The sequence below is a fragment of the Nannospalax galili genome, unplaced genomic scaffold, assembly GCF_000622305.1.
Source record: "Nannospalax galili isolate Female #2095 unplaced genomic scaffold, S.galili_v1.0 scaffold14, whole genome shotgun sequence".
In the NCBI taxonomy this organism is placed as follows: Eukaryota; Metazoa; Chordata; class Mammalia; order Rodentia; family Spalacidae; genus Nannospalax; species Nannospalax galili.
Genome location: NW_008336953.1, coordinates 5337983 through 5354996, shown reverse-complemented (window position 1 = coordinate 5354996; position 17014 = coordinate 5337983). Strand labels below are relative to the sequence as shown.

Below are 17014 nucleotides of genomic sequence, written 5' to 3'. Positions count from 1 at the left end.
TCTATGTTCATCAATAAGCATATTGCCCTGCTCTCTCCAGACTTGGAAAGCACAACAGACCTTTGACAGAATTCAGTATATACTTAGAACTAAGTCATATCTCCATTCAAGGGTAATAGATATCAAACACATTTGATTTTTATTTTAAACTAACCTAAAATTCAAGTTTGATGGAAAGTTTCATTCCTGTATTTTTAAACTAGAAGCAGCGATGCTACTGATGGTAACACTTCAGGACACAGGTATTGGCAACAATTTCTGAATAGAGACATTCCAGTACAGGAGGCTGCCCCAATATTGGAAAGTGATCGTTCACCAAATTAAAGGTTCTGCACAGCAAAAGAAGGTATCCACAGAATAAACTGACAGCATGCAGAATGGGAGAAAAGCTTTGCCAGCTACACATCTATCAAGAGGTTAACATCTAGAATATATAAGGAATGGCAGGAGGAGGAAGAGAAGAGAAGAGGAGGAGGAGGAGGAGGAGGAGGAGGAGGAGAAGAAGGCTCAGCTATTCCATCCATCCCTATGGCTATAGAGTGTGTGCCTTAAGTCTTTGTGTGTGCATGTATGTGTATGCGCCTATGCACACACATATATTTGTATGTGTGCACATGGTCAGTACTGAATGTCTTCCTCAATCAGTCTCTACCTTATTTATTTTTAATATTTTATTATTTTATTTTATGTGTATGATTGTATTGCCTGAATGTGTGTAAGTCGACCCATGTCGTGCTGTGCCCATGGAGGTCAGAAGAAAGCATTGGGTCTCCTGGAACTGGAGTTATGGATGGTTGTTAGCTGCCATGTGGGAGTCAAACCCAGGTCTCTGTGAGAGCAGTCAGTGTTCTTAACCGCCGAGCCTTCTCTCCAGCCCTCTCTACCTTATTTTTTAAGACAGTGTCTCTCACTGAACCTGGAACTCACCAATTAGCTAGACTGGTTGCCTAGCAAGCCCCAGGGATCTCTCTGTCTCTCCCTCCCAAAGTGCTGGGATTATGAGTGTACACCAACATGCCTAGCTTTTTTTTTTTACATGGTTTCTGCAGATTGAACTCTGGTCTTCATGTCTGTACAGCAAATGCTTTCCTGACTGAGCCATCTCTCCAGCCTGAGCTCCATCACAATAAATCTCACCTCCCTCTGGTGATGGTTAGAGAAGAAACTGAATGACAGGCAACTCAGAGACAAACCAGGTCCTAGATTCTGTAGTCTCAGCATGCTTGTTTCTCCTCCTCTGTGTCTGAAAAGCCACGTTAATTTTTTCAAGCCATAGTTACATCCAAATATTTAATTAAGATTTAGATTCATTTTCCTAGTGGATCATAGGGTTTTAGGGATAGCCTCTACTAGTCTTGGAGGACACAAAAACTATTTAGATAGCCCCCAGTATCCACCATCTCCTCGTGCTTCCCCTCCCTTCCTTCTTTCTAGTTTGGAGGCTTGGCTACTCTGTCCTTCAGTGATCTTGCTAAGTTTATTCTTGCCTATGACCTTTGCACTTAGTGTTCCATCTTCTAGTACTTAACCATTTACTATTCAATTGTCTTTCTGATCTCTCTATCTATCTTTCCATCTCTCATTCCAGGTAGATCTCTACATCAGCTCCAGAGACCTTTTACATCCACTTGGTAAAATAACCCACTACTACCTTATTAAATTATAGTAAATGCTAACCAGTTCATTGTCCCATAATATGATGGGAGACTGAGAGCAAATTTTGTTTGCTTATGTTTAATAAATATTTGTTGACATTGTTGGTCATATGCTTAGAGAATAAACCCAGGAGCTGTCTAGTATTTATTGTCATAAATCTCTAGCTACAAATATTGATGTTAAGGTGTGGTTTGATGACTGGATTGAGACGATGGAAGACTAAATGAACCCAAGGACCATTATGAACGCCAAATGTGGAGGTCTTGATACTCACCCCAGAAGGCTTAGGATGGGATCATCCCAGGCATGATGCATCTACCAGCCCTTCTACCCAGGAAAAAATTAGGAAAAAGAAAGGACACGGTGGCCAGAATCTCAGCTCTTACCCTGTCTGACATTCCATAGAATGGTCTACCTTCTAGCTCTGAGATCTGCTAGCTGTCCTTGGAATTGACCCTTTTTAACTAACACGTCTCCTTTTTGTGGGGGGGTGGGGGGAAAATAGGAACAATGAGCAGAGATGCAGATCTTTATGCAACAGAGATTGCCAAGTAGCTCTTGAAGCCAGATCTGTCAGTTATCTAGAATCGGCCTTCTTATTGTTCACAAGTGTTAGGGGACGCTTACTTGCTTAGTGACCTGCAGTGGCAACAGAATTCCCCTTATCCTCCTTCACATGCATCCTACATACCCACTAGTTTACCTTCTGTTCATCCTGAAACGAGGGGAATGACAGCCTCATCTACCTTAGAAAGCCCGGCAGACGTTGTATTTCAAATCATATGGCCTAAAAGCTCACTCTGCTTTCTAAGGTATCTGATTTATAAGGTATCTTGTACTATGTGTGACTGCCTTACTAATTTCTGATTATTACGGAGGGGAGATAATTCAATTGAGAGTTTAGGAATGTGTGTTTTTCATGTGTTTTTTGTGTTTTGAGTTCTAACTAGAAGTTCAAAGTCACCCTATTGTGAGTTGAATTTTTATTCTAAGTAAATGTTTAAATAAAGGACTGGGGCTGGGTATAGTGGCCCTGCAGATGGCTGATGAACCATTCTAGGAGACATGGATATAGACAGTGCTTGGTCTGTGAAGAGTGGACTGATTTGCCTAAATGATCCTATTGTATGTTATAATTATAAAGAACATTTTTACTCAGTGAATTTGCCCTGCGTCTTGGAAGATGTTTCTGGAACAGCTTGTGCCACATGAAGAAATAAGGGATGTGAAACATAGCCTTCTAAAGGATTCAGAGTGAAAGATGAGATTTGTGCTAGGATCTTAGTTTGTCTCTATACCTGCTTTTAAGAGACTATCATTAGATTAATTTTTGCTAAGCCTTTCTAGCGTGGGTGATTTGGGGAAGGTGATGATTCAGCAAAGGATGAATAAGGAACCAAATGGTCTGTATGAGCCTTCCAGTGTGAGATCTTGTGATGCTGTATTTTACAGGAAAGCAGTCTTGGGATTCTTTACCCATACCTTAAATATTATCTCTGCTGCAGCTCAATGGTTTATTTACTTCTTCTAATGATCTTTGTTTAACTTACTCCTATTCAAGTTTTGCAAGAAAGCAGTTAGTCTGAACAAACAACAAGATGTAATAGCTGTCCTTAGCATTTAGGGATTCTGTTCTATATAGCTGGCCAGAAAAGAGACAGGAAGACTTGTGGAGAGAGGAGAACATCATTCAGAGAACTAAAGATGGTCTTTCCTCTTCTGAGGCTGTGAAGTTTCCAGTTGAACATGTTAGACTACAGTCCCTCAACATCATTTCAATTGTGGTGACTAAACATACCAGATTATAAAGTCAGCAATCAAAGTAGAGGAAAGAACGGTAACTTGACCTGGTTTGGTAGATTAGGAAATTATTAGCTCTAGAGTAACTAGAATGAGGAAAACAGCATTTGAGACATGATGGTATGAGTGAGTGGCCAGCTACAGAAGGACATTCAGTCCTCCAACCCGGTAGCTAAAAGAGCAGCGGTTGGGAAGCCGAGGCTGCAGATGTGTGTCTGCCACTGACTGGCTGTACAATCTAGGACAAAGCATTTCTCATTTCTGGAGCTTGGGTTTTCCACTGACAAAGCACGGTTGTTGTTTTTCAAAGTATTTGTGTAGAGCCTCCTATGTTGGAGGCATGAGGCAAGTGTTTCCTGACACTCTTATTTGGTTCTCTAAAGTGTTTTGCTCTAGAAGCCTCTCAAAGGACAGAAAAAAGCAATCTGCAGTTGCCTGCTCTTTTCTCTCCTCACTGAATGGTGTAGCAGCTCCCCCCACTCCCCGTGTTGTTTTGAAAAAAAAAAAAAAAAAACTTCTTCAAGGACTGACTTTTAGCCCGAAGAAAAAGCATTTCAGATTATATTTGGCTTTTACATTTTTTATTCATCTGAGTACCTCGTACTACTGTAAATTCTCAGGGGACCTGTTTTGTTTTTTTTTTGTTTTTTTTGTTTTTTTTTGTTTTTTTTTTTTTGGTTTTTCCCCCCGGTTTTTTTTAAAAAAAAAAAAAAAAACCTTCTTCAAGGACTGATGTTTAGACTGCAGAAAAGGCATTTCAGAAAGGACTCAATAATTTTCTTTCAGCCTTTTTAGAGCTATTTTGGGAACAGGTGAAGAGAAAGTGATTATAAAAACTGAAAAGACCAAGGGAATATGTGCCCTTGGCATAAAGCCAAATGAGCTACAGGAAATGATGAAACGAATGTAATGCTTTGAGTTCTAGAGCGCAAAGGAAATAGGTATGGGGTTCAAGTGACTTCTCAATCTGGAGTTTAAGAGCAGTACTTACTATAAATACACATCTATCTATAGTGGTTTGGGTGGGCAGTTCAAGGAGACACTGAAGGGCTTTTAAGCAAGCTCTAAAAGATCCTCCAGCCTAGCTTTCAGAGATAGAATGGCTTCTTTTGAGTATAGATAAGGGGTAAGAATTTAGCATCACTTTCATATGAAAAAGAATACATGGTAGGAATTTGATTAGGTAAAGTACAAATGCTATTTCAACAAAGATTAGGTCAACAGGTGAGTCGTTATATAGACAATTTTGATATTGGATCTTTTTAGAAATTTGTGTTTATTATTTTTATTTTATGTGCATGAATGTTTCGCCTGTGTGTATAGAAGTGCACCTCTGCATGTGATGCCCATGAAGCCAGAAGAGGGTGTCAAGTCTCTTGTAACTGGAGTGACAGATGGTTGTTAGCCACCCTGTGGGTTCTGGGAACCCAACCTGGGTCCTCTGCAAAAGTAGCCCATTCTGTTAACTACTTGGCCGTTTCTCCAGCCTCATGGTTCTTTTAATCTGTTTTCTACAATGTGTAGTCAGAGTAAAGCCTTCACTGGTCTAGAGTTAGGGAGCTGGTTTGATCTTGATGTTACCAACTTAGTATCATTTTTAAATTGATGAAAACTATCTGTTCTACCAGTCTCCTAAGGTTGTGAGACTTAAATGAGTCCATTCTCATTACTTACTGAAATATTTTAGACTATCAAACAGTAACCAGAGATAGTTACAATACATTACAAAAATAGTTCATCTGTTAAAAATGATAAGCACACTGATAGAGCCAATTGGGATTCTAGGAAAAGTTCATAACCAAATCATCATTTTTAATTATGTGCATTGAGATATAGGAAGTTGAATTGCCTTTCTTTCTCTTAGAAATGAAGGAGTCAACTCACTATTTATAGTATAAAGAATAGAAAGTACAGCAGAAGTAGTCTCAGATCATATGGTCTGAACTTCCTGGAGTATGCTAAGTCAACTTTCAAGTGTGAGGCTAAAGAGCTTATATTAAAACGAGAGATGCCTGGCAGGGGGCAGAGGGTAGGTTGCTGCTGGAGCAACCTCTTCTTAGCTTGAAACAGCTTAGGTAGCTACAGTAAAGACTGTCCAATATAAGATCATTTGGCATTTTACAGTTGAGCATATAGAAATATTTAACTATTTGGGGTTCTGAATCTATTTCAGAGAAATAGTGAGAAGAAAAGTTATGATTGTTTTATCCTTAGAGAAACTGAAATTAAGTAAAAGTTACCTCCTGATGCTTTAGGACAAATAATGAGATGTGTTAGCAGAGGTTGAATCCAAGGTGTTGCAAAGGCAGCTGTAGCGTGGCTCCTTTGCTGCTGTGCATGGTTATGTGAGAGAAAGCTAGCTGCCTAGCAGGCAAAAGGTTATGTGAACATGTTGGGTCATTATTTTCATGCCTAGGTGGTAAGAGAAGAGTTGGTATGAACTCTTTGAAGGCCATGGAAGGATCATGAAGGTTTATGTCATGGTATTTAATAAGGAAGACCAGAGTTCTTAGCTTCTGCCTGGCTAACACCCCAGTGATAGGCAGGAGCCAGTGCTTGGTAGAGATCAAAGATGACACAGGAAAGACCTCTGTGTTATTCCTTTGTGGTACTTGTGATGGTTAATCTTCATTGTCAGCTTGACTAGGTTTAGAATGAACTAGGAGATTTGGGGACATCTCTGGGTCTATCTGAGGGCGTTTCTAGAGAGGATCAACTAAAGTAAGTAAGACCCATCTTGAAGTGAGGCACACCATCCCATAGACTGGGGGCTGGACAGAATAAAGTGGGGGAGGAGAGTGCATGCCCATCTCTGTTTCCTGACCTATCATGATGTGAACTACTCTGCTCTTCCATGCCTTCTTAATACATGGGGTGAGTTGTCTGAAACCATGAGCCAAATTACACCCTCTTTCCCTAAACTGTTTCTGCCAGACATTTTGGTCATAGTGACCAAAAGTAACTAATATAGTATTGTTTCAAGTCAGCCAGAGATTAGAGCTAAATGGCTTAAATGCACCACGGGGGTTGAATCTATCTAACTGTCTGAGCATTTAATTAGAAAGATTGTATCTACAGAGCTTTGCAGAGTTTTGATTACATAGAACATAGCATCCTTGATTCCAAAGATTCTCAAGTCACGCTGCCTTTTCTCCTGCCCTGCTTCCCTCAACACACAACATTACAGAGGACTGAAGGGTGGCAGCTAGAGTTGGAAATATTCTGCTTTAAGTTGTACATTGCCCTGATTTATCAGAGATGAGGAAGATACTCCACTGAACACCTCAGCACAACTTGCCCCTCATTCTCTCTCCAGAGATACCTTCCAGAAAGAATCTCCAGAGAAAAAGCAAGTCATTCATTCAACTGGGGTTTATGGAAGATACTCTTATGCTGGGAAGAACAGAAACACGTACATGCTCTGATGTGAAGGCGATGAGCCTGGGAACGGCAGCCATTCCTTTTTCCTTGACTTCTGGAAACATCTTGTAGCGTGCAATAAGCATGGCGTACATGTTGGAAATGGCGCCCCCTGCAGGGCACAGAAGCAGTTCCTTTTTCTATTCATAATCAACATCATTTCTCATACAAGCAACAGTGTGTATTTCCGCTGACCTAGAACACCATTTTTTTTTTTTTTTGGCTTTTTTGAGACAGGGTCTCCCTGTAGCCCCAGCTGACCTGGAACTCACTATGTAGACCAAGCTGGCCACGAACTCACAGAGATCTGCCTGCCCCTGCCGCCTGAGCACTGGGATTAAAGGTGTGTGCCATCACACCTGGCTAGAACACCATTTCTTCAACTGTGACTCATAGCCCAATATGGGGTCACATAATCAAATGTGGGGATTTGCAAAAAATTGGTAACAATAAAATTTTTCAACACACAACAAACAATAATTAATTAAAAATCAAACACATAATGATTCTGAACTGTTTCAAATGTCTGTGAGGCATCATGCAACTTTACTGCAGCTTAGCTGTGAACACACAGCATTCTCAGTGCCCACCACATCCTGCCACAGGATACAATGAACGCCGCCTGAAATACCTCAGTTCAGGTTCAGGATTGTCGTGTGCTGTGAAATGTCATGTTTTTACTCTACATCCAAAATCTTCTTCTCTTGTGGAAACATAACGTTTTAATTACAGAAAACAGACAATATTTCTCTGATGTTATTTCTTAGCTGGTAAGCTTCAAATTGATGTATCTGGATTATATTGTGTCAGAATGTTTGATTTTTAAAGACTGCTGTTTGAGTTGCACACATAAGTTTCATAAATAATTCATTGCTGAGTTTTGGTTTAGGATTAGGACAGAATTTTCAGCATTTTTGAAATGGCTGTAAATACATTTCTGCCATTTTTATATCATGTATTTGTGCAATGTGGCATTCTTAGCATTGAGAATTATAAAATCAATATACGGAACAGCTCTAAAAAATGGTGAAGCTTTTATATCCTGCAGAATCAAGCATTCAGCCAAGACTTAATTCTTTATGTAAAATTAAGCAAATGGGTTTATCTCATTAGCACACAAATTTACTTTTGTCTTTAAGTGGTAATGTTACATAAACATCAAAGAATTTTCATTTTCAAGATTTATTATCAGTAAATCTTTACTTTGTATATTTATTTTCTATGTCTAGATACCCAGGTCATATAAAAAGTTCTTTAGCAGCCAGACACAGTGTCTCCTGCCTTTAGCCCCAGGGCTGGGGAAGCAGAGGCAGGGGGATCTCTGTGAGATTGAGGCCAGCCTGAGCTATATAGTAAGTTCCAGGCCAGCTGGGGTGACAGAGAGGTCCTGTCTCAATCAACCAAAAAACAAACAAACAAAAAAAGAAAAATATTTCTCAGATAGGCAGGGGTCATGGGAGTGTAAAACGCTGAAGCAGCCCTCATCTACAGCTGGACACAGAATGAAACCTCCTAGCTGTCCTTGAACTGCATCCCCAGATTCCAAGGTACAAGCCAAGAGGGTTCAGAAAAGTACACTGGGCTCGACTCCTGGAAACCCACCTTGCCAACCCCACTAAGGAGAACCGTTTATTTAGCTCTTGCTAGGAGCTCTTTAAAAGGTCTTGTTATATAGCCCAGGTTAGTTTTCAATTCGTGTTCCTCTTGTCTCAGCACCCCAAAGGCTGGATTACATGTGTGTACTGCTATGCCTAGATTTTAGAGAAGATAATTTTTTTTTTCTTTCCTTCCTCCTTAGTTTGTTGAGGTAGCCAATCTGTATTAGTGTGTAAAATCCTGGGGTTATTCTGGCAGTAAATAGTTGTTTCATTTCCTGCAATGCCTTTTGCTTGTATTGAGACAAATAAATTACTGCTGTTAATGGTGCAGCCTGTTAATGGTTTTTTACAGAGTGCAAGAACATCCATAACTTCTTACCAATATTTTCTCTCTTTATTCCTCAAAACAGTTCTTCCCTCACAAAGGTATCCTTGAGATACATTTACATTCATTAACACAATGTTACTTCATGATTTCAGGTCCATATGGAATTATTTTTCCTGTTTTGCCTTAAGACTGTCAAGGATTTTATATGATAAAATTTTAATCTCTAAGTAGGGTCTCACTTGACAAGCAAAGAAAATTGAGCTTTCCTTGGAGTTGTTGAACAGTTTAGGATTTTTGCTATCTAGAAAAAAGATGTGTTATGAATGCACATGAGTTTGCTGGCATAGAGGACATGAGACAGAGTGAAGATATTATCTTCCACCACCCCAACAAAGACACTCTTGAGCCCATTATGTGGATGCTTTGAGCTGTCTGGTGATTGAGGAACAGGAAGGCTCTGCCAAGGTAAAGGACCCAATGCACGGCTATGTCCTTTGCATTTGAGTCCTGGACTCTGACTCAGGTAGACCACCTGGCACAGAGCAGGCATCACTCAGATCCTGGAATCTCAACAGTCAGAATGAGGGCAGTTCCTACCATTTTAGACCCCAGAGATCCAGGACAAACAGAAACCAGGTCAAGTCTGTTCTGATCAGTTAGTTACCCAGTCAAAAAGTCTTGACTGTAAGATGTTAGACTTGAAGGAAAGCTTTTAAGAAAAGCTTCACTATAGCTCAACATTTCTTAGGCTTGGTACTTTTTGACAACTTGGTCTATAGAATTCCTCATGCCAGGGATGTCTTGGGCTTTGTAAGGTGTTTAGACCCTGGCTTCCAGTTGCTGCAGCAGTATCCCTCCCTGTTTATGGTAATCCAAAGTATTCACAGACATTAGTGACTGTTCCTTGAGTAGTAGAGAACAGCAGCTTTCATTGTATTTCCCAGAGCCAGAGGGGAGGCAGAGAAAAGAAGGGGAAAATATGCACAAAGAAAGTGCTCTTCAGGTCTAGTGATTCTAGAAGCTTCCAGGCTGACCTCCTGCTTCTCATTTTGCAGGTCAGTCATCCTCCAGCATAGGGAGGGAAGTGGGGTCAGCCCTAAGTCCATACAGAGCCTAGGGGAATTGCCAACGAGGATTCTTTTGCAGGGTATGTGTTTTCTGGGTTCTAAAACCAGGCAGTAATCAGGCCTGGACCCTAGTTAAACTAGTCAGAGTTTCATAGCCAGCAGAGGCAGAGATTTTCTTCCTACTTTGGGGAACCATTAAAGTAGAAACCAGGGTACTCTTGGTACATCTCAGGGACAGTTCAGCACTACAGCCAACCCTATAAGGGAAGAAGGAATGAGGTAGAAATTATGCTGATCTTCCAACCTTTCTTTATGAAAAACACTCCCTAAGCATCAATTTCAGGCAACAAAGACAAAGTTTAAAACTCAGCATCAAAGGAAACTAAGTACTAATTCCCCAGTAAATGCAAGAATTTATCACTAGTGTTCAATGACTTTTTTAAAAGACCAATTTTTCTTTTCATTTAACCAACGCTTTCCTCTTTAGCATCTGAGGAATGTGTTATATATACAGAAACATAAAACAAAATAGCAGATGAGAGCTGGTAGCCAAACACACTTAGGTCTTGGCCTTGAGTATGTTGCCTGTTCATTGCTTCCTCTTCACACTTTGTCTTTCTTTTCTCCCCTCTGTCTTTGCATATTTGCTCAAGAAAGATCAGACCTTGGTCTTGCTGCGCCTGACACAACCGCAGATGTGGCTCTGGTCTTTCCTGTCTGAACCACCCACCTCAGTGTACTGAGGACTGGCTTCCTGTCATTGTTTAGGTGCTAGTCTGAATGCCAGGCTTCTTTTCCATGGGTCAGTGACTCTCCATTGCCTTCCTAACTTCTATTACATCTCTGAATCAAGTCAAGGTCACAACCATGAGTCAAGGACACAGCATTTTGTTTCAAGTTGATTCTCTAGGCTGAGAGAGGTGAAATAATGGAGCTTAAGATGCAGTGACTAGCAAGAGAGGCAAAGAGGGAAACATTGGATGGCACGATGAGGAAAAGGAAGAAAGAAAAAAATCTCTTGAAGAAATCATCACTCTTTTTTTAACTCTAAGGAATTATCTCCTGGGCATTCTTTCACCTCCTTGAAATTAGTATAAATTGGCTTCTCTGGTTATTATTTTAGAGACTAGAAAAATGCATGAACTCCACTGAGGAGACACACCCTGTTATCCATCTTCAAACAGAGAATGTTTGACTAAATAACTATCTTGTTCATTTCTCTAATTCTAGGAAATACATCCAGAGTGAACTTTAGTATTCAGGATCATTATTCTTTTGTCCAGCATTATCCTCACATCCCATATGTAGGGTCACAGCAGAACATCATGCCTGCTTATACTGTGTTGAACACAAATAACATGTTTGAACATAGGATCAGCTAGCTCGAAGTTATGTTCAATGGACTTAGGCACACTCATTCTTTTGATAAACACACAGACTAGGTAACTGAATCATAAAAACAGAATAGATGTCTAATTTCCTTAAGTTCATAATAAGGCATATGAGATGAACAAAAGAGAAAAACTGAAATATATATACCAGGAGAAAATATCCCATCTCCAGAGCCCCCTGGCCAGCCAACGATCTCTCTCATTTTCTTTAATGTGACATATTCCAAAAGCACAAATACTGGAGCAATCTCATAGGTGAACCTGAAAAGTGAAAATGGTCATATTTCATGTATGTAACTCAAAGAAATTACAATAGCTACAGAATTTCATCATTGTTAAAGACTTACATTCATAAATATTAAAATCATCACATTAAATAGAGAGGAAATTATTTCCAAAAGCTCTTCCAAATATTTTACTCACTTTTGGTCAAGAGCTTCAATTTTTGGCTAAATATGCAAGGATAGTTTGTCATGTTGAATAAAGAGCATTGTACAGTGGCACTATGTAAAATGTCTGGGTTCTGTTTCTCTTTTAAATACATCATTCAAAATCAAAATGCCAAAACGTCTCTTTGTGTTTTTAAATTTTGTATAGTTTGATAAAATTAAAGATATCTCAGGACTATTTTTTAAAATTAATCCATAGAGAATACTCATACACTTTTAAAGCTTTAGAGAACATGTAATGCAAAGAGATTTTCACACAAGAGTTAAAGACTGTGGACTCTCCCTAATAATTATCTGAGTACACAAAAACCTGTAGAGACACTTACATGTTAGTGTTTGCTGTTGATGTCAGCCAGTCTGCTGCCAATCCAACCATATCCAGTCCAGTGGAGAGTTGATTAAAATATCTGGGATGCCCTGAATAAAATGGAAACCAGTGAAAATAAATGTCTCCCAAATACATGATGTTTATAGCTAAAGAACCTTAAAAATCCTTCAGTAACAGGAAATGCATATTCAGAAACTTAATATGCAAATGCACGTGAAAACACGCATGTGCACACAATATTCTCAAGCAACCTTGTCTCTAACTACAGAGTCTATTTGGGGTTTAGTATTCCTTCAAGCATATTCTGAAAATCTCTTCTTAAATATGTCCTATAAAAATAATGTGTAGCTTGGAATGCACAGACTGAGTTATTTCCTGCTACAGTTTCAATATATTTGCAAACTAAAATGTTGTGGTAATCCAAGCCATTCAAAGACAGGTTACTGCTCATTTGCATTGATACTCCTAAAATTCCCTTTCATTTCACTGCTCTGAGAATCATCCAGACCATGACACCCTTCAGGCATGCCAGCATTCATAATGATACTAGTGACAAATGGCTGAGGATTACAAAAGATAGAGAAAAACCCAGAAAATAGGACACTCTGCCAAGTGATTTGCCCTGGATTCAAAAGACATGGACAAAGCTAATTCTTGACAATTCTTCTCTTGTCTGGATATTTGATTATAATCAACAGAGCCCTTCATAGTTTGAATTTAAAATAAAGCTGGGTATAGTCAACATCACTGTCTTGTCAACAAGATACGTGATGATATATTCAATAGACAGACTGACCTGTTAGCAAGTCTTATATAATTAACTTCTGAGTTTCTCTAAAATTCTGTAAATGGATTGGCATGTACATACTCCTGAGGCTATTATTTAAAATGTGATTATAAATATCTCATTAGGATTCTGCATTCTCATCTTGTTCTGTAAAAGTCTATTTATAAATCCATGCTTTGTTAAGCAAGAAAAATTTTAGAAGAGGAATACTTATGGACATAGCATCTGATAAAAAGGTCCTGTCACTTGCTGGACATCTGTCTGATCCCTGATAGTCTCTCATTCCACGCATGGACAGAACAAGATAAAGGAAGGCAATAGGGAAAGCACACAGCTTATCTTCTGGACTGGAGTGCTCTCTTATCAGCCCCAGGCATGTGGCCAGAGAGTCTGACACTAGGAAAAGATAGGTGCTGGGAAGGAATACATTTTAGAGAGACTGGTATTTGTGCACCTCTAGCTCATTCTTGGGTCTTGTTTTACCTCCATTATAGGTTATAGCCTCAGACCTTGACCTTCCTTTTTTTTTTTTTTTTTTTTGTCTTCTCCAGGCCCTCTGATTCTGACCTCATCAGTTTACTCATTGAGGAAAGGTGGAAAGTCCCCTGGATGCAGCAGCTGCTGCCGATGTCTGCAGCAAGACCCCCTCCCCCCACCTCTCTGCCTCATTGACTCCTTGGAGCTCACAGCTGACACCACAATCCACTTCTCTCTCCAGATGCTGCCTCTTCCCTCCTCCATCCCCAAACCATTTTATTTTGAGTGAAGAAATTAATAAAGATTAACAACACACGCATTTCTAGATGAACCTGGTAGCTATTGCCACACAGAATTTAACTCTGGAAACTTTGGCACAAAAATTGCATAAAGCTGGGGGATTCTAAGGTGTGTGAGAGACATCTTTCTGGACATCAGAACTCCAACACTTCAGGTGAACTGAACATGAGTTTGATGCTTTGGTTGCAGGGATATCTTCCCTCTAAATAATGTTTTGACCTTGATCTGCAGTTTCATCTGACTTTCTCCTGCACCGCAGCTTTCATTTACTGATAATGATGTGAAAGTACATAGGGAGATGGTTTGACAGGTCAGAGCAGCATGTCCCTTGGGGTTCCAGCAGAAATATCCCGCTGATTACATTTGTTCTGTTCCTGTGGCCTCCTACATGCTGTCTCCAATGGGTTCCCACTACATCCATCCAGGGCTGTGTGAGTGTGAAAAGATGCCTCTAAGTCTGTCAGCAGTTCCCAGTGCTAAGTAGGCATCCTGACGCCCCAGCCCATGTGAGGCGAACTCAGGAGACCATCTACAGCCTGTGCAGAGCCACGGGACTTGGAGTTTGAGGCGGTTGAGATTAGGGCTCTGCTTCGGGCGCTGGACAGCTCCTGCACAGCTTTGCAAATGAGCCCAGAAGGATGTGCAGGCTGCAAACCGCTAGACTTGGGGCTTACAGTCAACTGGGGAGGAGCCAAAAGCCTCTAATTTTTTTTTTTTTTTTTTTTTTTTTTGCGTGTGTGTGTGTGTGTGTACTGACAACCTCCATAAGGATGGCTCATTTATTGACTTCAAATTCCTTTGTCTAATAGTTCCCATGAAGATAAAAATCTCCATTAACATTACTCCACTTCTTCCAGGCACCATCACCAGGTAAGAACCCCTGATAGCACTATTCTAGAATCCTACCATTTGCATAAGTTACTAGTTCTAGTACTTCCTTGTAAGTAATTTGATCAACACATGAAGTTTTCATTTTAAAATCTTCCTCAATGCCCTTCAGTTCTCTCTAAACTTGAAGTTCAAATGGACTTTCATAAGAAAACAAGTGACAAACATTTTATAAAATGATCTCCCAAGGATCATAAGAATACTGGATCATGACAGAGAGGTTGATTGCTTTGATAGACTCTCAATGGTATTAGCTGACAAATATGATAGTTACAGCATAAAGATCTATAAACGTGACAGTTGAAGGGAGAAGCTGCCTGCTTTTAATTTTTTGAAATGCTATTTGGGGAGAAGTGAACAGAAGACTAAACAAGATATGAATAATACTGAGCTATTCACCTTAATCCATTGAATTTTTATCTTAACTGTAGATAAAATGCACCAGAGCAACAGTTAACAGTTTCACAAGCATTATGGCAAAAATCTAAGAATTGAATCAATACATTTCCCTCTCCCCTCCTCCTGTTGATAGACAGAACTATTTCTTTCATTGACTGGCAAGTCTTGTTATCTTATCTCTAAGTTACATTTCACATGTCACCATCTTTTAAGGATGAAATGTAAAAAAAAAATGCATTCTTTTAAATTTGATATAAACATCAGAAAGCAATTTCTCATCAGCATATTTAAGTATCAGATATGGGGGAATGTGCCAAACAAAACAATGAGATAAAAGCATTGCTCAAGTTTGCATCTACAGATACAGGGGACAAAATGGGTGCAGGAGGAATTTTTTTTTAGTGCCTGGCATGTACATCCTGTGGAGTCTTCAGGAATTCTGACTAATGACATCTAATAAACCTTCAAAAATCATACTCCATGAAAATCAACAAGTTAGACCCCTTTTCTATCTGCTTTAAGTCTGTAGTCTCATAAAGTGGATTATAATTACACAATAAATTAATTTTCCAAGGTTTCTTCTACGTATGTCTTTCCCTTCTGATGATATAAAGAATGTGCAGGGAAAAAAAGGTTAAATTTTTTCATAGCCAACATTCTTAAAAATATTTGTTATACTAACAGTGATAATTCATTTATAAAATTGCAGCATAAAATACATTTGTATAGAAGCCAATGCTTGCTCGATATTTCACATTTATTATTTGCTATTAAGTATTTTAAATTCTCTAAATCACTGTGGATCTGTAAGGTTTCCCTCTCCTTCAGAAATTCATTCATATTTATTCTATTGCTTTAATCTATGTCATTATGTATCAAGATGATTAGAGATAATGTAGAAAAAAGCAGGTTACTTAGGACCTGGGTACACGAATGGCTGATTTTGTATAGACACACGAAAAGCTTGGAATGCACTCCAATGACTGTTACACCTGGAGCTATAATATTTTGAAATCATTTTTTAAAGGGTACCGTGGAAAACCCAATAGACCATAAAATACATTTTGAAAAATGTGCCCCTGCGAGTATCACCACACTTCCTCTTCCCCTTTCTTATTTTCATGCACAAAGCTGTGAAGGACTTATGTCCTTATGTAATATGGCTGGCTTGCTGAGCTAGACTGTACTGTGATCTATGTGCATGCATATGTGTGTATATATGTGCAAGCTCTTCTTTCAAAACAGGAGAATTAGAATTAAAATGCAAAGTTCAGTTATTTGAAACAACGCCAAAAGAGTATCCCTCCAGCCCGCCTGAGCAGTTCTATGCCAAGGAAATTGCCGGCATGCTACAACTCAGGCTTGCTGGATCACATCTTTTCAGCTTTCGTTTCTACGTTCCCTTTCTTTCTCCATTTTGGGCCGCTGCTACTGGTCTCTGCTGACAAATGGTTGCGTCTACTCCTCTGATTAATTTCCTTGATCACACACATGAAATGTAAAGCCTGGCGATTTATATCATGATGTTTCAGATACTATCAACACACGATGTCTACGAGGTGCTTTTGAATCATTCTAACAATAAGTCTAATAGCAATGTCTATTTTTAAATAATAACTTCACAATTTTTAAAATATTACAACTCAACAGAACAGAAAACATTTTGTAGAAAAAAATCGTAAAGGAAAAAAACTTTATTGTTGCTGGTTGGACAATACCTGTTTTAATTGCATATTTTAGAGTTGTTTGGCAATTCGTCAAAATTTCCTCCAAATTTTGTGGTTGGTCTGCCAATTCCCAATTATACTCTTGAAGAAGCTCGTTAGGATAATGGAAATCAATCACTTTAGTTGTTCTATCGAAACTTTTCACCACATACTGAAGCAAAATGTTCATAACTTCTTGTAGGAATGCTAGAGTGTGTCTTTCTCCATCACAGGCGGGCAGCAGGTCTGAAGAATGGATTGGAAAGGACAAATTCAGATTTCACTATGCAAATATCAGGCAATTATCGATGGGTAATTTCTCTTTGAACTGGTTTTACTTTGCCTACAATGAAAGTACTGGGAGGCTGAGGCTAGAAGATTGCTGAGTTCCACGCCAGGTTGGGTGAAAGGGCGGGAAGA

The 17014-nt window shown here is 39.3% G+C and overlaps 1 protein-coding gene across 2 annotated transcripts in view; it reads right to left on the bottom strand.

The window, feature by feature from the left end:
* The window catches only part of Gad2 (glutamate decarboxylase 2), a 74884-nt gene that overhangs the window by 55577 nt on the left and 2293 nt on the right, over positions 1 to 17014 (bottom strand). For both annotated transcript variants that reach the window (XM_008831746.2, XM_008831745.1), the window contains 4 exons: positions 16607 to 16840; positions 12036 to 12126; positions 11409 to 11521; positions 6873 to 6988 (listed from right to left, as the gene is read on the bottom strand). In XM_008831746.2, coding sequence (XP_008829968.1) covers positions 6873 to 6988; positions 11409 to 11521; positions 12036 to 12126; positions 16607 to 16840 — 554 coding nt within the window. The remainder of the gene's footprint in view (positions 1 to 6872; positions 6989 to 11408; positions 11522 to 12035; positions 12127 to 16606; positions 16841 to 17014) is intronic.